The 23,364-nt window shown below is 41.2% G+C and overlaps 3 protein-coding genes across 5 annotated transcripts in view; 1 reads left to right on the top strand and 2 right to left on the bottom strand.

Moving 5' to 3' along the window:
* The window catches only part of LOC102216217 (ral guanine nucleotide dissociation stimulator), a 58,146-nt gene extending 54,226 nt beyond the window's left edge, over positions 1-3,920 (bottom strand). Inside the window, exon 1 of the mRNA XM_013910228.1 lies at positions 3,867-3,920. Within this exon, the coding sequence (XP_013765682.1) occupies positions 3,867-3,887 (21 nt within the window). The 5' untranslated portion in view covers positions 3,888-3,920. The remainder of the gene's footprint in view (positions 1-3,866) is intronic.
* On the top strand, positions 3,873-11,931 carry ptgesl (prostaglandin E synthase 2-like). Of its 3 annotated transcripts, XR_311677.2 has the most exons (9): positions 3,873-3,913; positions 5,652-6,060; positions 7,071-7,259; positions 7,650-7,705; positions 8,646-8,798; positions 9,132-9,332; positions 9,427-9,544; positions 10,897-11,133; positions 11,725-11,931. XR_311677.2 is itself a non-coding variant. In XM_005730575.2 (8 exons), exons 1-8 carry the CDS (start codon positions 3,900-3,902, stop codon positions 11,041-11,043), a joined length of 1,287 nt encoding a protein of 428 aa, XP_005730632.1. In that variant the 5' UTR covers positions 3,873-3,899; the 3' UTR covers positions 11,044-11,931. The 3 variants fall into 3 exon arrangements, 2 of the variants coding, with proteins under 2 accessions (XP_005730632.1, XP_005730633.1); XM_005730575.2 differs by having other exon boundaries at positions 10,897-11,931; XM_005730576.2 differs by lacking the exon at positions 3,873-3,913 and adding an exon at positions 3,957-4,007 and having other exon boundaries at positions 10,897-11,931.
* A 2,692-nt stretch (positions 11,932-14,623) lies between these two features.
* The window catches only part of gle1 (GLE1 RNA export mediator), a 9,133-nt gene continuing 392 nt past the window's right edge, over positions 14,624-23,364 (bottom strand). The window contains exons 2-14 of the mRNA XM_005730572.1: positions 22,280-22,516; positions 22,005-22,163; positions 21,398-21,546; positions 21,231-21,291; positions 20,679-20,936; positions 20,370-20,592; positions 20,041-20,153; positions 18,601-18,813; positions 18,104-18,424; positions 17,660-17,764; positions 17,374-17,456; positions 17,230-17,293; positions 14,624-15,163 (exon numbers count right to left, since the gene is read on the bottom strand). Of these exons, the coding sequence (XP_005730629.1) occupies positions 15,095-15,163; positions 17,230-17,293; positions 17,374-17,456; positions 17,660-17,764; positions 18,104-18,424; positions 18,601-18,813; positions 20,041-20,153; positions 20,370-20,592; positions 20,679-20,936; positions 21,231-21,291; positions 21,398-21,546; positions 22,005-22,163; positions 22,280-22,516 (2,055 nt within the window). The 3' untranslated portion in view covers positions 14,624-15,094. The remainder of the gene's footprint in view (positions 15,164-17,229; positions 17,294-17,373; positions 17,457-17,659; positions 17,765-18,103; positions 18,425-18,600; positions 18,814-20,040; positions 20,154-20,369; positions 20,593-20,678; positions 20,937-21,230; positions 21,292-21,397; positions 21,547-22,004; positions 22,164-22,279; positions 22,517-23,364) is intronic.

Here is a 23,364-nt window from a genome sequence, read left to right as displayed (position 1 = left end):
AGAAAATGGGGGGTGGTGTATAAAATGCCTCCCTAACAAAGTTAATGCAATACCTTTTTACCCTCCCTGAATTAAAGCGGAAAGTCAGTACTTCCACTATGGAGGTGTATGGAGCAAAAACTACAAAAAAGAAGTGTCACCGTCCAAAAACTCATGGCTCTAACTGTATACAGATAGGAAAGAAAATACTAAAAATATAATCTATCTATCACATATGATTCCTAAGAGCAGAGACAGGCATACAAAGAAATTTCCGGACTCTTCTGCCTGTTCTGTATCCTGAAATCATCTTGTTTCTGGCCTGCAGAGTCTCTGGATGGAAAAATTTGCCTTCACTCAGCATGAACACGCCTGCAAATGATTACAGTGTCTACACACTCAAATCTAATCCTGTCACAAACGTGGACAAATGTTGGCAGCCCTGACACAAAAATTCGAGCTGTTTGCTGACCGAACAAAAACAGAGTGGGGCAAAACAAGTGTCATCAACGAGTGGAAATGTTACACAGCTCCTGCACTTTGCAACACTATTCATACACTTTGCCCAGCAGTGCAAAAAGGCTTCTTCAGAAAAGAGATTTCAAGGACAAGCCCTTCCTCTACATAAATGGAAAAAAAGGAGAAAAGAAAAGAAAAACCCCGAGGACTAAAAACTGGAGAAAAAAAGTCTGATTCTTGTCACATTCCATCAGACAAAGAAGTCCGATATGCTTGGAGTGAAGTCAAGCTTCAAGAATGGAGTGGTTTGTGCAGAAAATGGAGCGACAGAGAGGCTTACAGCTTTATCTGCGATTCCTACAATAGTACAAAAAAACCAAAACTGGGAGTGCAAATAAATGTTTCAGAAGCAGATAAACATCAATAATACCAGCAGCAGGAAGCAGGATTTACATGGAGGAGACAAAGAAGAATAAAGGTGTTTACAGTAAAATCCAGGCAGTGAGAGCTGAGGGTTAAACGCAGCCTTTGAACGGAGGCGGTGGGAAGCCTCACATCCATCCTGCTCGCCTCGCAGACAAAGCTCAGCAGTGACCTTTGACACAGATTCATCGGGTTTACTTGATGATTTCTAGCATGGAAAAATGATAGAAACAACACAGGGAGGCTGTAACCCTGTCTTACAGTTATGAGCTGGGACTTTTAATAGAAAAGACAAGAAAATACCATGACAGCATCAAATCACAGCAACCTCTCCCACTAAAACAGAGGCCTTTTCTTTTAGTTAAATCAGCGGGAAGCTGCAAAATATATTTAATCCTGATAATGAACATGACACGGCTTATTGAGACTAATTAATATGCTTCCTGGATTCTGAAAACAGTGCTTCTAACTATAATTAATGGAAACACTGACACAAGTCCAAACAGGCTTGCAATCAACTTGCCCAACATATTCTTTTTAGCTAGACTTTAGGCCAAAGTTTATATCGAACTCTGGGCCTCTCTGAGCTGACTGGTTGTAACTGACTGACTTTTATACCATTATTAGAATCATAAAATATTTTTACAAAAAGTAACACAAACACCTGCATACAATTCAGATTTTCCAGCTCACGTCTTTAGACACCAGGAGAGTAAACACTGCAAAAACAAAATTAATCAACAGGAACAATTTAAGGAAACTGATTAACTTCCCACTGAGTGACTGAAAGAATTAAAATCAGACACACCTCCTCACATCTCTGATGGTAAGATGTATCATTAACGCTGTGTTTATGGAAGCAAACAAGAGGAAGTAACTCCACCAACATCCCGTCAACACCACCTCCTGCCCTCCGTTCTTGGACAGATAAGATTATGAGTTCTATTGGTTGAAGGACATTTCCTGAAGCAAGTACCAAGAGGCAACAACAAGCAGAAAACTATCACTAAAAATAACTCATACTTCAGTTTATAAGCCTAGGAGACAAACAAGCATCTGCCTACTAGTTTTAAAAACTGTTCAGTGAAATTTTTGGCCAATAATGTAACCATAGACACGTCTTTATTAGGATTTCTTATTTGCCACTTACATTTTAAGTGAATTTACTGAGGTATGTTCGGTTTTTATCAATTTTCCAACTTTAAACCTTCAATATCTAATTAATCTATTTGTCAGTTTGTTTGAAAAACAGTTAAAAATAGGACAGTTATTTATTTATTTTTTGGTTGTTTATTTTATTTTTTATTTTTTTACTGGAGATAAACATAGTGGTGAAAAAATATTGGTTGAATTGGTATTTTATAACAATTTTATCCATCCAGGACTTCATTCAATTCATACCTAACATTGTACAATAACAATTTATTTTTCCATGTAACAAAAGTTAATGTAACAAAATAAAAAAGACAAATGGCGGCATCAGGAGCGGATGCCTGAGAAACTGTTATTTTAAATGTTGGTACTGGCCAAAAAATTTCACATTACAGCACGAGGGCTTGTTTGTTTACCTGGAACAAGAGTGAACATAAATAACACAAAAAAAAGAAAGAAAAAATACATTGGTATCGCCACAAGCTTAATAAATAATAATAATATCTGCACAGAAATCACAATCAGCGCATCCAAAATATTTTATAATGAAGATTTATTTGTTCTCCCAGGCACATGGGAGGGAATAAAAAACAAGAAAACAAAGAAAAAAACCATCAGATATTATTTATTAGAATTGACCTGTTTAACAAGCAGTGACTTCCTAAAATTTTATAAGATTTGTTCCATAGAACAGAGGTGAATGTAAATATTAATAAAAAAATGAAAAGAAAATGTTGGCATCACAACTAGATATACTTTGGATTATTATTTTTGCCTGTTGGTATCTGCCAGAATTTCACAATTTGGTGCATCCCTAATAGTTTATAATTAATTTGCCTCCCTGAAACAAGGGGTAACCCTGAATATCAACAAAACCAAAAGGGACTGAAAAAAATATCGGCATCAGAACCCGATATCTGTCTAAAAACATTGGTATTCATCTATGATTCCACAGTTGGTGAATCCCTAATCCTACTATAATGATTGTAAGATATGTGGTATATGTGTCTTAAGTGCCAGGTGGGCCAATCTGAACAAAACTTGGCACATATATAATATATATATCAAATATTAACATGTGTGGGGGTTTTTTTTAAATGGTTTTATATTTTGATTTGTCTTCTACATTATGTTCACCATCCCCCTGCAAATGCAACATTACATACACCGTTTGTATTTTTTTTCCAAGTGTCAGGTTCAACATACTTAACATGGACCTAATTTAACAATAACAAAATTTTGTATCTGTGAAGAAATTCCATTTCAGTTGGGTAGGTGAGATGTTTAGAATTTTTCATACCATAATAACTGGTGACTCGAACAAATAATATAGTACAGATCTATTCTTTCCAGTCACGCAAGAGGGAATTAATAACAACAAACAAACAAACAAATAAATAAATGATTGGGGGGGATCAGATTTAGGTCCTAATTATTTTACAAAATGTCTTTATTGAGCTAAAATTTCAAAATCGTGCAACCCTAGCTTCACAACATTGATAATGTCTTGTCAATTTAATCCCCCCAAAATTAAAAACACATTTAATTATTGTAAATGCTATGTCTTACATTTTTATATACGGTCTATGGCTTAAAGAGCAGCAGGAGAGAGAGTGGCAGAGAGAGGCAGACTTTAAGCCGGGGAGAAAGAGAGAGGGGGGGGATTATTATCATTAAAAATGTGCTGATCACCTGCATAAATTCGCCTTTACAGCCCGTTACTTCTATCAGATCACAGCTGTGGCAGGGGTGCAGCACGCGCCCCATGTAGCCTAATTACGATACGCAAATGAGCTCAGGTGTGCATTTAAATACGAACCCGCTGACTTCACGGCTCTGTGCTGATTTCTTACCTGTTTTTCCAGCATGATCATTCTCTCAGTATCATGACCTTCATGGAGTGAGTATCCATGCGAGTTCTGGTTCAGCGCTAGACACACTCCTCCTCAGCCAGCATCTCCACGGACGAGCGAGAAAAATGTAAAAAATAAAAGGTACTAATGGCTAACTGGCGTTACCCTTTGGAGGTTAGGAGACCCCTGCGATGTTTTATCCTTGAGATAAATGTCCTCGGTGACTTCAGCATGTCTTCGCAAGAATTAAAAAAAAAAGGCGGGGGGGCATTAAAGGAGTGTTTATTCATGGAGGAAAACACATCGGTCAGTGAGCAGGGAGGGGAAAACGGGCAGCTAACGTTAGCGTGCTAGCGTTAGCCGGCTATGATCAGATTTTTATTTGTCTCCTCGTGCCTTCATCCCAGTCACGCTCCAAAAACCGCACGGGGACGGTGTCCTCCAGCTCAGGCGCTCCCGAGCGAATCCCTGCCGCCGTTACTCGACGGCGGCATCCCAGCGGAGCGAAGAGTCCGAGCGGAGAAGGATGCGATGTGGCTCGACCAGTGAAAATGGATGATGCTGGTAGTACTGCTGCCGCTGCTGGCTGAGGGGGATTCTCCGCTTTCAGCAGGGCAGCAGGACGGTCCTCTGCTGCTGCTGCTGCTGCGATCACAGAGAAAGTCGGAAAAACGACGCTCCTGAATGCACCACACGTAGACCGACGCATCCAGGGCAAAACAGGCGCTCCTGCACACACCTCAATTCAATTCAGTGCAATTCAGTTCAATTATGTAAATATTTTGCATTTAAAACACATTTATCAATTATTTAAAATAAAACAAAACTAACAACGACGATCTAAACACAAAGCCGTGTAAAACCTATGGCACGAGGGCCGGAAATAGCCCTTTAAAGGGGCAAACTTGGCCAGTGGATGTCTGTGTTAAAACTGCAGAGAAGTCGTCAGAAGTCCAATATTATTTACTGTTCAGTTCAATTTAATTTATGTGATATCCCACATAACTCCACAAGTCTGGAAATATATATATACTTAATTTATTCCAAAAGTTGAGAAAAATCCTGTCATAAAGCAGCTAAACACACACAAAAAACAAAAACATTCAGCTCGGTAAAACAAAGGTGAATGAGGAATAATGTGAATATTAGCAAAACAAAATAAAAAGACAAAAAGGTATCTCTTTGCTGTTGTTATTCAGTATCAGTTTTAGATCATTTTGCATCCATTTGTGTCTGTTTTATGTTCTTTATGGTTGCTTTTACAATTTAATTATTGTTTCCATCTTTGCAATGACTCTTAGTCTCCACTTGGTTATTTTTAGCATCTCTTTATGGCGGTTTCGCATCCTGTTGTTTTCCATGTAGTTGTAATTTGCAGGTCTTTGTAGTCCTCTGAGGTCTGTGATGATGTCATGTTTGCATCTCTTGGTTTTACATCTGTATCTGTCTCCATCTCACCCTATCCCTATTCCCAGCATCTTCTTCTGCGTGCCCTCTGCACTACACCCATGAACCTCCTCTGGGGTGTTCCTCTTTTTCTCCTGTCTTACAGCTCCACATTCAACATCATTTATCTAGTAAAGTTACCATCTTTCATCTGCACATGTCCAAACCATCTCAACCTGACCTCTCTAACTTTATCTGCTTGTTTGTTTTTGTCTCTTTACAGTTATTTTATATCTCTTTGTGGTGATTTTGCCTTTCTCTTTTCATCATTTAGCGGTTTTGCATCTATTTGATGTCTTTTTACCCCCTTGGTTCCCTTTTTATTGCACCTTTTCTCAGGTTTTGCCTTTGCGCGCCACTGGGGGCGGCACACACCCTGACAGGCTCAGCTCAGGGCGCCCAAACCCTATTCCTCGTGGTGCATTCTGGGACTTTATGTAAAGCCAACATGGCAGCCTCCTGCGTCAGAACACTCACTAAGGTCGGCTTGTCTTTTCTGGAGTCTCCAGCAGCCCGTCGGTCCGGCGCCTTCTCCTACCTGCTGGGGAATGTGGGCGCGCACGGATCCAGGAGGGCGTACGGCACCGGCGGAGCGGGGTTCCGGTCCAAACTGCTCTCCGGTGTGCGCCAAGGGGGAGGCAGGGTGCTGGGCTGCGCCTTCCTGCTTGGTGGAGGTTTGGGTTTATATCAGACTGTGAAGCTGTCCGTCCAGCAGCACCTGGCCGAGGAGGAGAGGAAGGTCAGTGAGGTAAGTGGGTGTCTTTGATCATCACCGTCTGCCTGCAGTAAGCTCGCCTGCCTGAGGTGTGTGCAGCCGGGGTCACTTGTCAGACCCCAGCTGCTGCGGACACCTGCCACTTCTTCTGAATACTGCCTTTTATTGTGTTTCTACTGGAGTAGAAACACAATAAAAGCTTTCAAAATGCGCTGTTGTTTAGTTTTAAAATGTAGTTTACAGATTTGTCTGTAACGTTTTGCTTTTACTGGATCTGCTCTGTATGAACTACAGGCGGTCTGCTTTACGGTGTGTTAGTGGCTGGAGAAATGCTGTGGATCACTGCTGTCTGTGTGTCTGCAAACGTTTCCAAACTCTGGGCCTGGATCCCCTTTATCTGTACGTGCACAGCTGTAATAGCCATCAGCAATAAACCTTTGCAGTCACTGTGCTTCACAAACGTTTGCTCTTGAAGCCTTGAGGTGTTCTTGCACATGGTTTGGCTGTTGTCATTTGGAATACTGTTTTTTATTTATTTTTATATATATATATATATCTTTTCCCACACACCTGCACTGAGCAGGAGACGCTCTGTATCTCATTGTACATGTGTATAGTGACAATAAAAGGTATTCTATTCACCCACCTGCAATGTGTTGCAGGTTTAACTTGGCATTTATAAGCAGTATTATCACCTTATCAAGCACCACTAGCTTTGCATAATTCACAGTTCATAATAATCCTTATCTCATACTGGTCTCTCATGCTCCCCCTCAGTAGCTATATTCAGGTCCTGCCTCTTTAAACACCTCCTGCCCCACACCCCTTATTAAAAGCCCACTTTCTTTTGATTGGCCAGCTTCCGTTAGCCTGTTGTGGAGTAGTATTAGTTCTTTCAGATCCATAGACAGTATAAAAGATGGACAGAAAAATAAGCTTGCATTCTTTTTAGCAGCCCTTTGCCAAGCTGGGGGAGGCAGCTCTTAAGTGTCCACATACTTTAGCCTCATAGCGCTCTCCTTTCCTCTGCTGCCTCCTTCCAGGCTCCAGGAGGCAGTCTGAAGCTGACCCTGTACCAGTACAAGACCTGCCCGTTTTGCAGCAAGGTGCGAGCCTTCCTGGACTACCACGGGCTGCCGTATGAGATTGTGGAGGTGAACCCGGTGATGAGGAAGGAGATTAAGTGGTCTACCTACAGAAAGGTGCCCATCCTGATGGTGGATGGTGAGGTGGTAAGACATTTGATGTCATCTTAAATCTTTGAGGGGGGGAGAACTGTTGAGAGAACAAAGTTAAGACTTATGTTTTTGTCAAACATTCAGACAGATTTTAATTTCTGGCATGCCTTCATAACCCTCACTCACCACAATTTATATATTTTATATTATTTCAAGGATATTGTTTTAAAATCCCAACACTAAGAGCAGTCTGAGGACTGGGCTTCTGGCTCACAGGAGTCACTTACTCACAGAATTTGTATGACAGAAAATAAAGAAAAGCATGTCCGCAAAAAAAAGAAGAGAAACCTTTGTCCAGTCTCTAATTAAGTAACTTAAAAATGTGCCGGTTTTTCCTGTGAAACCCTTCATGTCCTGCTCTATTTCCTTTTTTTAAATCTGCAGCAACTGAATGACTCGTCTGTCATCATCAGCTCGCTCAAGACCTATTTAGTCAACAAGTAAGTTGTGACTTCCTTCACTTGTTATTTCATGAGGAATTTTGTTTAGATTTTCTGTTAATCACTTCGAATAAAGCTCTGAGAAATAATTTGATAGTGTAAAATCTATAAAATCTCAGGTGTGAAACTCTGTGGTTCAAATACATCCCACCCTGATCAGAGCATTAAAACTAAAATGCAGAAAAAACTATTTTAAAAGTCTTGTTATTAAAAAATGTTATTATAATGTTATTATTGTACTTGATGTATGTGACAAAATTAAAGTTTATTTCTATATTTTACTGAGAAAATATTAGAATTTAGAAAATATGCTGATTGTTATTCGACTAGTTAAATCCTTGGTCTCGTGTTCTGAGGGCAGGGTTTCTTATTTTGGTTTCCAAAGAAATAACAATGCAATACATTTAAATAAACCTCACAGTTTGGATGCTTGGGTTAATATTTTAAGAAAAACATTTGTAAAATTTCTTTGGGGGGTTAAGTGACCCACCGCAGCAAGTGTGTTGTTATTTAATACTAATTGTAAAAACATAATTTAATGGTTCATTCTTACTTCCTTTGGTGTGGAATACACTTGGATGTGATTTATATCCAGCTCAGTGTTTTTGTCTTGAAATGGTATCAGTAAGCCACATGAGGCTGGATCCAAAAGTGAGCACGTCACTATAGATGCCCCGTGTTAAATGGTCAAACTGTACACTAGAAATATATTGCGGCCTGTCTAAAAATAGAGTGGATAGTTTCTCTCTTCATAACAGTTCTTAGTGGGGCTCATCCACCTGGATAATTGAGTTGGAGGCATCACTTTGTTGACTGACAGGTGTCCTCACACAGGTTGCATGAGCTGATCTTATTTGGACTCCATTCTTAAAGATAAAATATCTAAATTTATGCCCTCTTTATAAGAAAAAAAAACTTTACCTTGGGGTTTTTTTTGCAGGAAGAAGAGCATGTCCGACATCCTTCGCTGCTACCCGGAGATGAAGTCGGTGAATGACAGGGGGAAGGAGGTGATAGAGTACAACAACAAGTACTGGCTGATGCTGAGCGAGGGCGAGACCGTCGCAGTTTACCCACAGAAGGAAATGCAGAAGTAAGCCAAGCCCTGTTTCTCACACACGATTATTAGCAGACTTATTTTGAAAGGTAGCACGTGGGTGTAACCCATAGGCTGTGGAGCATTATTGCTCTCAGGCTTGTGATTGGTCAGCTGATATGAAGCCTCTACTTTTAGCAATGGGAGATTTCTGTTTTCATCATTCTAATGAAGATCTGTGTGATGAGCATCTGTTGGAGGGAAAAATCTTAAATCTGCATGAAAATGTGGTGGTGGTGGAGTTTTCTGCAAACTAAAGTCATGTGGTCCTCATCAGACCGCGACTCCATCTTTTCTGTGGATCGTAAATGTTTTCTGCTCTGATTTCAGAGAGGAGATGAAGTGGCGTCAGTGGGCTGACGACTGGCTCGTACACCTCATATCTCCCAACGTGTACCGAACCACCAACGAGGCCCTGGCCTCCTTCGACTATATCGTACGTGAGGGCAAGTTTGGTACTTTTGAAGGCTTCTTCGCCAAATATGTTGGCGCTGCGGCCATGTTTGTCATCTCCAAAAGGCTGAAAAGTCGGTATGTGGTGTTAGATAACAGGCTATCGCGTTTCTGGTAATTTTAAGGTTTTTGGGGACGTGAGGTATTAATTTTCACTCCTTTGACCCAACAGACACAATCTGCAGGACGACGTCAGAGAGGATCTCTACAAGGCTGTCAACGACTGGGTGGCAGCCATTGGCAAGAATAGGAAGTTCATGGGTGGAAATCAGCCCAACCTGGCAGACCTGGTGAGGAAACGCAGCTTAGGTCCAGCTCAGGCTTGGTCCAGGGTCCAACTTAGGCTTGTTACTAATTTAATGTACGTAAATTAGCCTGATTAAAGCTTCACCACAGACCGATAGAGATAGAAAGAGGTAGTTTTCAGGTCTGAAAAGTGAAGCCAGTGTTGAAGCAACTTAAACCTGTTTTCTTGTAATGGTCAGCAGGTGCTTGAATAATACATCTTGTTCTGCAGATGTTTTAGAAAACACGCACTGATGGCCTCAAATACAAATTTTAGGTCTAGATTACTAATATTTTGTCCATGTGCCTGTTCGTTGTGTATCTCCAGCTGTTGATTTGCTCCACCTCACTTAAACTCGGCAGGTGTGATGCTGACGAGCTGAATAAGTGCTGTAACAAGTTTAATGTTGTGTGGATGAGCTGTTCTCATCTTATTTTGGCTAAAAGTTGGTTTCTGTTATCAGCGTTTCCCCTGCGGTGACTACTCCTGCTCCACGCTGCATGTTGGGGGCGGGGCCTACATACACGCTGATCCATGTTGGTTTGATTGACATTGTGAGGACATTCAATCCCATTATTGCCCTCTCAAGCCTCTTACCACTAAGTTAACCCTTAACATAACTTTAAAACTAAGTCTTAACCCCCAGAAGCGAGAGCTCGCCACAGTGTGTGATGTGTTTGCAGACCATCTATAAAGGACAGTTACAAAAGTAACTTGGTTACACTCCCCCAGACGGAGGCGCTGCATTGGTGCCCAGTTTGTTCTATGTTTACAAAAAATGTGTGTACTTTCCTTTAAACATCTGTAGTTCAAAAGGATCATTTTCTTGCTGGTGTTCACATCAATGCGAGTGCCATCAAGAAAGTTACTCTTTGTATTTGTGCTTGTTTTAAAGCATAATGTTCATTGTTACTGTAAAAGTAACACTTTAATTACACAATTTTAGTATTTTTATTTTAGTTACTTTATGTAACAAAACCAGGCAGATAGCACTGGATGGAACACTTTACTGTGTGACAGACAACCATTAGCCAATGAGCATGTAGATCTACCTCACAATTCTAACATCCAATTTAAAAACACGACAAAATGGCTTCACTGTGTCCATCCTTAGTATACAGTCCATTATATCCACTCCTTTATGACATCACAGAGATCCAAGAGCAGAAAAAAACCCTGAAATACGGCATTTCGACCAGTCTGACCAGTCCCTGAGCTTTTGGCTCACAGGGATTGCCTAATTATTTGAAACTCTGGTCATGTTTCATACAAGCAGCCACAATTTTAACAGTGAGTAAACTTTAGGAAAAGTTATTTTTAATCTTCAGGCTTTGCACCTGTGCTCTTCTGTTACAGTCAGTGTTTGGAGTCCTGAGGGTGATGGAGGGCCTGCAGGCGTTTGATGACATGATGGCGAACACCAAAGTGAAATATTGGTACAGACGCATGGAGAGCGCCACGCTCAACCACGAGGGTCTTAACGCTGAGCCTTATAAACACTGAACAGTAAAAGCTCCTGAAGGACGGCAACCAGAAGACGACCACCGCCAGGTCTTGTAGTGGTCACTCAACTTCCTGAACCTGTTAATTCTTGTGAGTGGGTTTTTAATTGACTCCATCATTAACAGAGCTGCTTTTGTGGATCAAATCTGCTCGTTTAAAGGTCTGTCATTTTTACTGGCCTCTAGTGGTGAAATAGACGAACTGCAACAACAATATCACTGAAACACTTGATCTTGTTTTGTTATTTTTAAGGAACAGAAAAGTCACATCTTCAGAGTACGGTTAAAGGAGAAATCTGCACATATTCATGCAGCTTGTCTTCTAATTTCATCCACATATTTTTGAATTACTTTAGATTTTTTCCATTCTCATTCATCAGGCAGTCTACAGTGTGGCTATGAACAAAATTAAACTGATTTCCAGGTCAAGACTGGTGTGTGAAGGAAAGACGTGATTGTTCCCTACGCTGGTTTGTCCTTTTGAACATAGGAATTTAGAAACTGGCTGTATAAATTATTTCTTGTAACACTGTTTATTTCTGAGCTAGAGTTTTACGCCTACTTATCTCACATGGGAAAATCTTGGAAATCAAAATCGTCTGTGCTCAGGACTGCAGAGTCTGAGGCTCGTTTCTGCAGCTTTGTGTGGAAAAACGGTTCATGTTCTCTGTATTTATTTCAGATGATTGTTCCTCTGATGCAGTGTCGGTCAAGCCATGACGAATCGATATGTTCTGCGACTGTTTGGGTAAAAAATGTACGAATAATCATCGAGCTGGCACCGAATGTGTTTAATATGCAATATTTCAGCTGCAGCTGAAGTAACTGTAATAAAAACGACTCAGTGTGCATAGATGTAAAAAGGTCAAATAAAAAAGGTAAACATGAAGGTTGTCTCTTTTTAAACCACATGTTGGTGCAGTTAATGTGTTAGTTTTATAAAAATGTGTGTTTCTGATCTAAAACCCGCAGCACAAGGGCCGGTGTCCTGCAGGCTTTAGATCTCACCCTGGGCCAACACACCTGAATCAAATGATTAGTTCATTACCAGGCCTCTGGAGAACTTCAAGACATGTTGAGGAGATAATTTAGCCATTTAAACCAGCTGTGTTGGATCAAGGACACATCTAAAACCTGCAGGACACCGGCCATTGAGGCCTGGAGTTCCCCATCCCTGGTTTAAGAGGTAAATTAGGTTGGGATTTAAAGGGTTAAGCCACATGCTTGAATACCAGTTTTTACTGAATTACACTTCAGTCTCACTTCATCTACTTTAGGCATTTAAAATCTTACGAAAAATTGTTTTAGGACATTTTAATGCAAATTAAAATCTTATTTGTAGCATAAGGAATTATGGTCCTTTTAGGACCATGTCCCCCTATGAAGTCCTTCCTGGAAACCCTAAATCTTAGACTATTCCTCTGTGTCAGCACCTTCACTTTCTGTCTTCTGGCGTTCCTTTTGGGCTCGCCATATTGGCTTCCATCTCAACCCATTCTAGCAGCCTCTTCTGTCACGTCAACCGTCTGCATGTCCTTCACTAAATCTATGAATCGTCTCTCTAGAAGGTATATCCACCATTGTTCCTCTGCACTCATCCAAACTGCCCGGCCTCCGAAATACTTATTTCTGATCCTGGTCACTCCCAGTGAAAATCTAAGCATCTTCAGCTGTGCTCGGCTCTTTTCCATAATGCCACCATCTCCAAACTACACATGACAGCAGGTCTTGGATCTTTGTGAAGACAAACATGTCGAGCCCCCTACATGCAAAGTGGGGCAGGGAGCAGTCACTGCAGATAAAACACTGCAAACACACAACCTTTAGCCAAAATATGATAAGAACAGTTCATCCAAATGACCTCAAACTTGGCAGTAAACATACTGGAACCCTCTGAAACACAGCTGCCATGTTTGAAGAGGTTCAGTTAAATGGAAGCTAAGATACAAAGAACAGAGCTCTCAGAGATTAATAGTAAAACAACATCTACAGTTTTGATCAGTGAGAAGACATAAGCTGCACATTCCTTCCATCCCAGGAAAAGAAATCATTCAAAGCCCCAAATTGCATTCATTCATCTTCATCAGTGCATATAAACTTCTGACAGCTGTACATTGCAAATTTGCTCAAAATGTCATGTCAGACAGTTTAAAATACACAGAACAAGCCCCAAATAATCTGATTTTAGAAGATTAAAGCAAAAAATAAATAAATTAAAAAAATGATAATGTGACAGACTTCTACAACGCGATGAGCAAAAGCAAGAAATCCAAAAGGGAAATTTTCCACTAAGTGTTGATTGATTTTATTTCATTTAGTTTGCACATTTTCAACAACTCCTATAGACTGCACTAATTCTGGTACCAATACATTTGTTTATTCTTCATCACATTCAGAAAACAATCACTTTGAGTTTCACTTTACAAAACAGTCTGCGATCATTTCTGGATCAAACCTTTGGTTTCTCTCATGGACAATGATTTAAAACAACACTTCAAACCATGACTTTTTGCTCCACACAGTGAAAAAAATAAATAAAAAGTCCAAATCATTTGACACAATTTGATTTGAACAGAAAATATTAAGGCTGAATAAACAGATTTCTACCTGCTCTGCTAAAACGTTGCAAGTAAGCAGCTTCTCTCTCCTCAGGATGATGAAACTTATGTTGAGAGCTGTAAACAAAACGACGACACTGGAAACCTCACTGACTTGGACGCATTAAAATCAACACGTCCTCATTTTCTCATGTTTTACTCCACTCAGAAATCAAAGCAGGCACATCTGGCCACCTGAGCAGATGACCTGAATCTGCTTCTTCAGGTCGGATGTTAACAGAGCAGCCTTTAAAGGTAATTTTTGTAATTTGCCCTCTGTGGGATCTAAACCCCTCACCACCAGGGGGCAGCATTTTACCAGCAGCGTTGCTGTAGTGTTTAGAGACGTGTGCGGCTGCTCTTTTATTATTTTATTTTATCCATTTCCTCTACAAGCTTTGCCTTTTGTCAGGCTGTGTTTACCTGGTTAAATAAAGGTTAAACTTACTCACTGCACCATCTGGTGGTATAAAATTGATACTGCACAGCATTAGAGCCCAGTCTGAGTTTAACTTCAGCAGATTTCTCTTCATCTCTAAAATAAAGTATGATAAAGTCAAAGCAGTTCTGCTGGTAGCTTCAATTTTGGAAGGTTTTAAAGCATTTTTAAAAACAGAGGGATTTTCAAGAAGAACCTTTAAAAGCATCAATCATTTGATTTTTACTTCATTGACAAATAATTTTGTTTCACTTTCTGATTTCAGTAGCTTTTAATCCAGTTTTTATTAATCAATCTCACCACATTTTGTTCCAGTATGTCAGAGATCTGAATGATCAAATGTTGCCAGCTGCCTACACAGACTATGTGTGAGTAAGGCGATAGACGCGTGAGCAGCAATGGTGGAAATGCACCGAAGTATCGACAAATAAGACGACATTCGCCGGTGTCTGCGCAGCTGAAACACTTTAAAACTGGTTAGTTATTTTTGTAATAGAGATTTTGCTGTTTTTGTGCCACAAAAAAGGAGAAAAACAAGGAGTTAAACTATTAAAAATTATCTGAATCAGCAAAATAATTTAATGTGAAAGTTAAGGCCGTGAAAGCGTTTCTCTTTAGGAGGAATGACTCGACACACCTGGGAATTAAAAAAAACAAAAAAACAAAAACACAACCCTTAAGAAAAGCTCAAGAATTTCAGCAGAAAAGCAGCCAATGAAGTTAAGGTTAAAAGTACCCCACAGGTGTCTACAGGTCTGCTTCAGGTCAGCAGAAGCAGATGTGACCTCAAAAATGTGACCTCACAAACGCAGAGGACTCGTGAGGCTTCCAGTGTGCGACGTCAGTGTGCATCGTCAGTGTGTGTCGTCAGTGCGTGACGTCAGTGTGCTCATTTAGATAAAAACTAAAACCACAGGACAACTTTTTCCCCTCTTTCCACTCACAGATGCTCTCAATTCATTTCTGCCTGACTCAGTCCTACAATGGCGTCGTCACCCAGCGCAGGTCGTCGTCGGTCAAGACCTCCAGAACCCGGAGCCCAGCTGGCCTCTGGGCGGACTGATCTGTCGTCTCTGCAGCGATGTCTGAGATAAAACACAAAAACAATCATTTCAATAAAAGCATAACACTGCACTGGTACTGTGTGTAATAACAGACAGCATCTCATCATTAAGCCCCTTAAAATGTTGAGCTGATGTTTAAACTCAGCTCAGTGAGAATACAACTTAATTCCAAAGTTTTAATCCAGCTCAGCGTCACGCAGTTCAGTTCAAATATTACAGAATTTCTCAAATCTGTGCCATTTTTGCTCCGTCTGCTTTCAAAGTCAGAGTCTCTAAAATAAGACTTGTAGCTGAAGTCAAACCTTTTCTATAGCTTCACTTTTAAGTGCTCAAGTAGATTAGGCCACCAGTCTGTAAACACTCCTCATAATCCAGACTAGATCTACTTCACACCCGTTTCTATAAACAGTACACCGGTTTTAATTATGTTCCCTTTTGTTTTACAATCATTATTTACCCCCCAACTGTTTTACTGTTTGCCATGCAGCACTTTGAATTGTAAATCAACTTCTTTTTGGCCTTTATTTCATTTTATTTCTGAATAATTCAGCAGTTTGAATTATAGGAGGTGCAAGAAGGAGAAAAAACCCAAGCATGGAATTACAGAGTTTTATCAGGGAAGGAAATATTTCTCTCTGGGTTTACAGGAGATCGATATTAAAGCCGTTAATCTGCAGGTTTCGTTTCAGACGCTTCCCTTTATTTGCCAGTTAAATTTCACATTTACCAAACAGCTTATTAAACTCTTATTGTTTTGTTTTTTTATATAGATTACAGTAATGAGCACTGCTGTTGTTGAAGCATTTTCTAACCATCGTGTGGTTTGTTCGCTCAGTCGCAGCTTCATGGCTGCAGACCTGTGATGACCGAAGGGCTCAGCATGGTTCTCGCTGGCAGTGCCTTGGAAAACCGCAGGGAGCCTCGGACAGCCCGTCTACCCGCAGAGAGCGTCTGTTGATGGAGGCTGTGTCCGCAGTATGAGTCAACTGGTCTGGTGGCCACTCTCATTTGTGCCGTTGTCGGTCCATCAGCTCGCCGTGGAGTAGAGTGAAGTTAAAACACGCAAAGAGCTAAAATGAGGGAACCAGTTTAGCTCACGGGGTGAGCAGGCGACCATATGCCAGAGTGGCCAGGGTGTGAATCTGACCCGAGGAACTTTACTGAATATTTTTCCTTCACTCTCGACCATCTAATATCGGCAAAAAAACATTAAAAAAAAGAAAAAGAAAAAGAGCTGAAGTGAAGCAGACCATAAAAACAACGTCTCCACTGCAGATACTGTCTGCAGTTTTCAAGCTGGATGTTTATTTGATGCTTTTCCATGTTTTCCTGCCGCTCCCTTCCCTGTTGCGTTTCCCAGAGGACTGCACAGGAACGTGTTTGTGTACACTGAAAAGCCCTCTCTTTAAATAACTACAAACTGAAACCTGCTCATCTGCCTTCATCTCACAGCATCCCACCATCCTCTGCATGTCACAATACACCCATGAACCGTCTCTGTAGTCTTCCCCTTATCCTCATGCCTGGCAGCTCCATATTAAACCTCCTTTGTCAAGTATGTCCACTTTCGATCGTGGCTCAAGAGTTGGGAGTTCGCCTTATAATCTGAAGGCTGCAGGTTCGAGCCCCGGCTTGGACAGTCTCGGTCGTTGTGTCCTTGGGCAAGACACTTCACCTGTTGCCTACTGGTGGTGGTCAGAGGGCCCGGTGGCGCCAGTGTCCGGCAGCCTCGCCTTTGTCAGTGCGCCCCAGGGTGGCTGTGGCTACAATGTAGCTGCCATCACCAGTGTGTGAATGTGTGGGTGACTGGATGTGTAAAGCACTTTGGGGTCCTTAGGGACTAGTAAAGCACCTATACAAATACAGGCCATTTACCATTTCCCTCCTCTCGGATACAATCGTGGTACCAGAGAACTAGCAGCAGCCACTTTTCATCAGTGTTATCAATCTTTTTATTTGGAAGAGCAGAGACTGCTTGGGATTCACTCACGTACTCATAAATTCCTTTACAGTCTGCACATGTCTGTTTTAAGGATTCACTGAGCTAACGTCCAAACCTTCACAGCATGTCGGGGGGGGTCACATACCTCCAGGAACTGTTTGAGTCTGATGACTGAGCCCATCTGTCCACTGCTGGTCACGGCTTCAATCCTGCACAGAAACACTTCTAGGTTAAACCTCTCACTTGACTGCTGCAGGTGAAATGTTTACTGTTAAAACGTGCTTTCTACCTGGGGAAGTATTCCTCTTTCAGTAGCAGGATGAGCTTCCAGAACTGGCTCCGATACTGGTTCATCAGAGCGTTCCCACAAACCTGAAGGAAACAACGCTCAGGAGTTATCCACAGCTGCTTTCAGCGACAAAGAAACTGAAGTTTAGATTTAGGTTTAAAGAGTTTCAGGGACTGTGGTCATTTCACCTGACACTTTTTCATGGTTCATGGGCCGGTAATGCAAGCCGCTGATTGTTTGAAGCAACAAACACACCTGATAATGTGCAGGATGTGTCCAGACTCACCTCTAGAAAGTCAAACAGCAGAGTCGCTGTGACGTCTGCCAGAGGCTCCATGTTGAGCATCTGAGCCAACCAACGCCAGCCGTGGTTCAGACCATGAGGAACGGGCTGAAACAAAAAAATAAATAACTACATTTTTGAAAAAGTGAGGGACTTTTAGACATTATAGGCAACTTTAGGTTTAGCCTTGGACAATTCATTGCCATGGTAACTAAGATGCTCCAGAGTAAGTTACACCCAATGATTGAGACCAATCAATTCTCCTGAAAACCTCCTCGATGCACAGAAATAATATATCTTCTCTTCCCCCGTTATTTGTTTGTTTTTTCAAACTGCGTCTTTAGTCTTTCTCGTTTCCTAATAAGAATCAGGAAGAAATCTCTGCCTCCTCAGTCTGAAGTTTTGCTTGTTTGACATTATAAAAGCAGGAAGCGGGACCGTTTTTACCCCTTGTTTGGAGCTGTAGGGCCACTTCAGCTGGATGATGGCGGCGTAGAGGCGAATCATCCCGGACATCCTCTTCAAGAAACTGTCCTGACCTTCGACCCCAGAGTCGTCTACACGGTAACCAAGAATCCTCTGGTATTCATCCACGGGCGTGCCCTCCTTCATCGGAGGGTAGTGAGGGATTGCATAGGGGCATTTCTTGTGCAGGTGGGCGAGGATGAGGTCTCCCACCTGAGGGTGCAGCTCCCAGACTCCAGAAGCCACCACGGCGATGGGGAAGGCCGCTTCGTGGTGAGACGCCACTTCCTCCTCTCCTTGTTTCTACACAGCCAAAATATAAATAAATAAAAGATATTAAAAAAATAATAATTGAAAAATCACAGCTTCTTCTTGCTTATACAAATTCTACAAAATATATCAAATTAACAAAGGATTACTTCACAAACAAACAAAAACAGACTTCTGTGTCGAATCATTCATTTTGTGCGCACGCTCACCACAAACTTCTCCGCCAGTTTGTAGCTGGCGAAATCGAGACCCTGCGGATGTTGTGAGGTGGATACCGATTTCCCCCCAGACACGACCGGCCGTCCCGACAGAAGCTTGTCGATCTTGTCGAAGATTTCTCGGAGCTGCGATCCGGAGTTGCTGGCGATCTGACTGACAGGGATGGTGGCAGCTTTCTGGAGCTCCAGCTTCAGTTTCTTTGTCTGGGAGAAATTAAACCACTCGAGTCATAAACAGACAGTGAAGACGTTTCGTGTGTGTCAGCTTGTGTTTGAGCTGCTTTTTAAAAATGTTTTAATGAAAGAATTAAATGAAGTTTTCAAACTGAGATGATTTCACACCATCAGCTCCTATGATAAAGTTATTAAGGCTCGAAAATGGTGGCCAAAATAATAATTATTATTAAAATAATTATTATTAAAAAATAAATGACCCAACTTATTATAAGTTGAGTAATTATATATTAAAAAATAAATAAATAAAAATCTATACTATTAAATCCTCCGAATGTAATTCAGTAATTTTATTACGTGTACTTTTCAGTTTTAGCATCTTTTTTTTTTCCCCATTCCCATGTAAATTTTGCTATTTATTAATTCATTTTATTTATTTTTCCTTCCCTTTCAATTTAACCTCTGTGCATTTATTTATTTTTATTGTATTTATAATTTGATAAATATTTTTATTTTATTCTATTTTATTTATTTATTCAAGGACAAACAGCTCTCTAGACTTTGAACAACAGAGTGCCGTGTCCAAGGAGCGCCACAACAGGGGGCAAATAACAAATGAAAGAAATCAATTTTATGAATTCATTATACAAATATTTATGTGAACTAATTGAATTGCAACAGTATATATTTTTTACTTTCTTTTTTGTATTTATTTTGGCAGTTTTGGTCCTTGGGTAATTGGTGAGCCTATAACTCAGATAACACTCAGTGTCAAAGCTAAATTTGAATTTTTAATGACCAAATGCTGTCTTTAATACTTTTCAGCTGAGTGAGTCAGGTGGGAACCCCTCATATCAAACATGGAAACATGCTTTGAGAATGATGGAAAGAGGCCAGTCACAGAGTTATTAAAAGAGGACGAAATTTCCTTTCGATGTCCCTGAGAATTCAGTGACCTGCGGTGTTAAAACATATTTCTCATTTGCACTAGTAATGATACATGAACCAGGACTGAGATCTTTAAGGTCATCACTTAAATAATTCCTAGTTCAAAGTCCAGATCCTAAAGTAAAAGCCTACACAGACACAGAAACCATCAACCAAGTCCATCATTTCATAAATTATGGATTAATGGATTCACTACTTAAAGAATTAATCTATTAAATTAAAATATTGCTGGAGGTAAAAACCTTTAAGAATGTCACAGTCCTTCCTCCGTCATCTCAAAGTCTTTCATCTGAATGTGAACAAACCCACCTGTCCGTCTTTTGCAGAGCTGAGCTGTTCGAAGGACTGAGCGCACCGAGAGGCCGCCTCCTGCAGATCCTTGTACCACTTCAGCGTGACGTCTTCAGCGCTGTTCTGCAACCCTGCAGGAAGAGGTTCAGTATGAAATGGTGAAAACACTCAGCAATATATCTGGATAAGGGGGGTAAATAAATAAATTAGTCAAAATCCATACTTTGGTCTATAATTATTCTCCAAATTATTTTATGCAAACAGGATGTTTTGTTTTGTGCACAAGCTGCTGACAACACCTCCAGCTGTACAGATGCATGACGCAGCTAAGCCTTCTCCTTCATCACCTTTCCTCTGTGCCTTCTCTTTGGCCAGCTGTGCCGCCTTCTTCTCCCCCTCCTGCTTCGCCAGCAGCTCCGCCTGTTTCCTGCGCTCCTCCTCCTGCTCTTGCTCCTTCTTTTTCTTCTCTCGAACATTGGCCGCTTCCTCCTGCATCAGCCGAATAAGCGCTCTCATCTCGTGCAGGGCTCGCTCTGCCACAGTCATGTCCTCCAAGCTGGGGAAGTTGCCCTGAAATAGGCAGAACACACGCATTTCATGAGTACAAGCAGAAATTAGGAGGAGCATAAACCTTAAAAATCTCGATGTAAACCGACCTCTGCAGTCTTTCGCACCACCTCCGACACCTGGGAGCACAGCTGGTTCCCTCTGGTGCTGTAGGAGCTGAGGCTGGCCAGTGGGAGGTCCGTCTTGGTCTGGGTGGAGGGCTCAAGCAGCTGGTTGAGCTGCAGGATCTCCTCCTGGATGCTGTTGAGGCTACGCAGTCTCTCCCTGCCCTCCGCCTGCCTTTGCCTCTCGAGTTCTGCCTCCCGAAGACGCTGCTGCTCTGCCTCCCTCAGCCGTAGGTTGACGAGCTGACGGACAAACAAAAAGCATGAACAGCACAGGAACGAGATAACTTTTTCTATCCCACTGAGCACAAGAAATGCCCCTGTATGTGCAGGAGATCATTACTACAGCAGACTACCAAAAATAAAGAGCATCTACTTCTCCTGCTGCAGAGCTCTGCACATCCAGCATCTCACAATCTGTTTCACACTTTGAAACATGCACAATTTTTGTAAGGTTAACAAGCAAAATTAAAGACTTCAGTAAACAACTTGACAAACAGGGGTTTAAGCTTCACGTTTCCTGAACTTTCCACGTACCGTTATTCTACGCCGCTGCTCCTCCTTCAGCTTCTCTTGACGCCCGATGCTCTCCTTTGTTCTGCAGTACAGGAAGTGGAAAACCAGACCAGGTGTTTAATCGCATGTAACATTTCAGACATTTTTAAGCATTTTAATCATTTCGAATGCGTCATTATTTCCCTTACTCTCTTTCCATCATGTCCCTCATACTCTGGTACTCCTGCCTCTGCTTCAGCTCCATGAGCTCCTCAAAGCGTTTTAGCTGCTCTGACTCAGCGCTCGCAACCGCCGCTACGAGCTTCTCCTGCATCTCCTGCCGCACCCTGAGGGCCAACTGAGTCGATAGATAGAAGACAGTCCGGTGAGACCCTTACCAAGTATATAGTACGCAGGGGTCAACATGCAAAATATATAACTCTGATCAGCAAGCCAGCAGAGGTTAGTATGAAGAAGTTTAGACCCATTTCCAGTAATTACTAAGCATCTAACATTACATGCTTTTCCATAAACTTTCACAGGAAAGCCTGAACATATTCATACGTTTAGATTACATGTTAGTTTCTAAAAACAAAAGCTGAAAGCAAACAAACTAAAATAAATACAATAAAACAAGTTGCTACTGACAAAAATCATAAGAGTTAAAAAAAAAAAAACCAACAACAACAAAAAAAAACATTTGAAGTTAGGTTTGCAAATAAAATTAAATGTAAAGAAAAAAAAAAGATGATCACTGTTAAGCTGTTTTTCAGTAAAAACAAATTAAAATAAAAAAACACTGTCAAAAACTTGAACCTTAGCCTTTTCTCGATGCTCCTCCTGAACTTTGATGATACAGCCAGCCATCTCCATGGCTTTGGGAGACAGGAGGGAAATGGCAGGAAGTGACGTAGGACTGGAAACTCCACTGACATCTGCCTCTGGACTTTCATCCTTCACCTTATCACTAAGACTCTACAGAGCATCAGCATGAGGAAAAAAACAAAGCAAAAACCATCAGGGTCAGATATTCAGTTAAATTGGAAAACTGTTTTACAACATGACACATAAGAGAGACATTGAGGACTTGCCTGTTCTCGCTCATTCTTTACAGACGCTGCTGCAGAAAATGCAGCTGTCCTGGCGCTGACATCGGCGACAGATCCGGTAGAAGAAATAGAGACTTCTGAGAGAACAGGGCTGGAGTCTCCGGATCTGGAGCCCAGGAAGGATGATGACTTCTGCAGGGGAGCCGAGCTGAGACGCTCCAATATGACACCAGCGATTGGAGACAAGCTTGGGGAGTCTTTACAACCTGCTAAAAGAGGCTACAAGAACACAAGCGGGCTTCGTTTACAGATGGTTTATACACAGAAACTGTATGCATCACTCATGTTGCCATATCCTTTCAGAAAGTAGGACTTCTTAAAGCCTGAAATGATTTTAACAAAACAAAAACAAACACACTGGATTTTCCATGTAACACCTTCATGAGGAATCAGTGAGTTCATACCTCTGCTTTTATAAACATGGAGTTCAACAACAGAAATCTGTTTCAAATCACCCCTGACACTCGTCCCCTGCCTCCCCTTTCTTGTGTGCTGTCCATTTCTTTGGATGGTTTAAAGTCCTCTACCTTCACTACCTCTGCTCCTTACATCCTCACTGTTGCACCAGTCTCCTCAAACACACACATTCCTTTTCCCTATATCGCCACCTACTCCCTCCTCAGTAGTCTCACAATGTCATCCCTGAACCTCACAGTGTATACAGACTCTTGCCTGACCTCATCTGACAGCCTGCATGTCACCACCGCAAACAAGAAGAGCGGGATTATAGTTGACCATTGTCCACTGCCCTTGTGTGAAAATCTGGAACCGAAAATGGAATTCAGCCTCCCAAAGTCGAAAAGCGGCATAAAAATGAACTTTGGTCTTTAAAAAAAATAATAGAATAAAAACCTTTCGAAGAAAGTCCTACTGGTCTTTGCGAGATAGATAGATAGATAGATAGATAGATAGATAGATAGATAGATAGATAGATAGATAGATAGATAGATAGATAGATAGATAGATACTTCACAGTTTATAAACGGAAGTCACATTAGTTATCTGTCAAATAAAAGTAGCAATAAAAGTAGTCATTTGATGAAAATCCATAAAAGGATGTCTGAAGA

Source organism: Pundamilia nyererei, unplaced genomic scaffold, assembly GCF_000239375.1.
Source record: "Pundamilia nyererei isolate P.nyererei 1_Seehausen unplaced genomic scaffold, PunNye1.0 scaffold00038, whole genome shotgun sequence".
NCBI classification, from domain to species: Eukaryota; Metazoa; Chordata; class Actinopteri; order Cichliformes; family Cichlidae; genus Pundamilia; species Pundamilia nyererei.
This window is presented reverse-complemented; position numbering and strand designations above follow the sequence as displayed.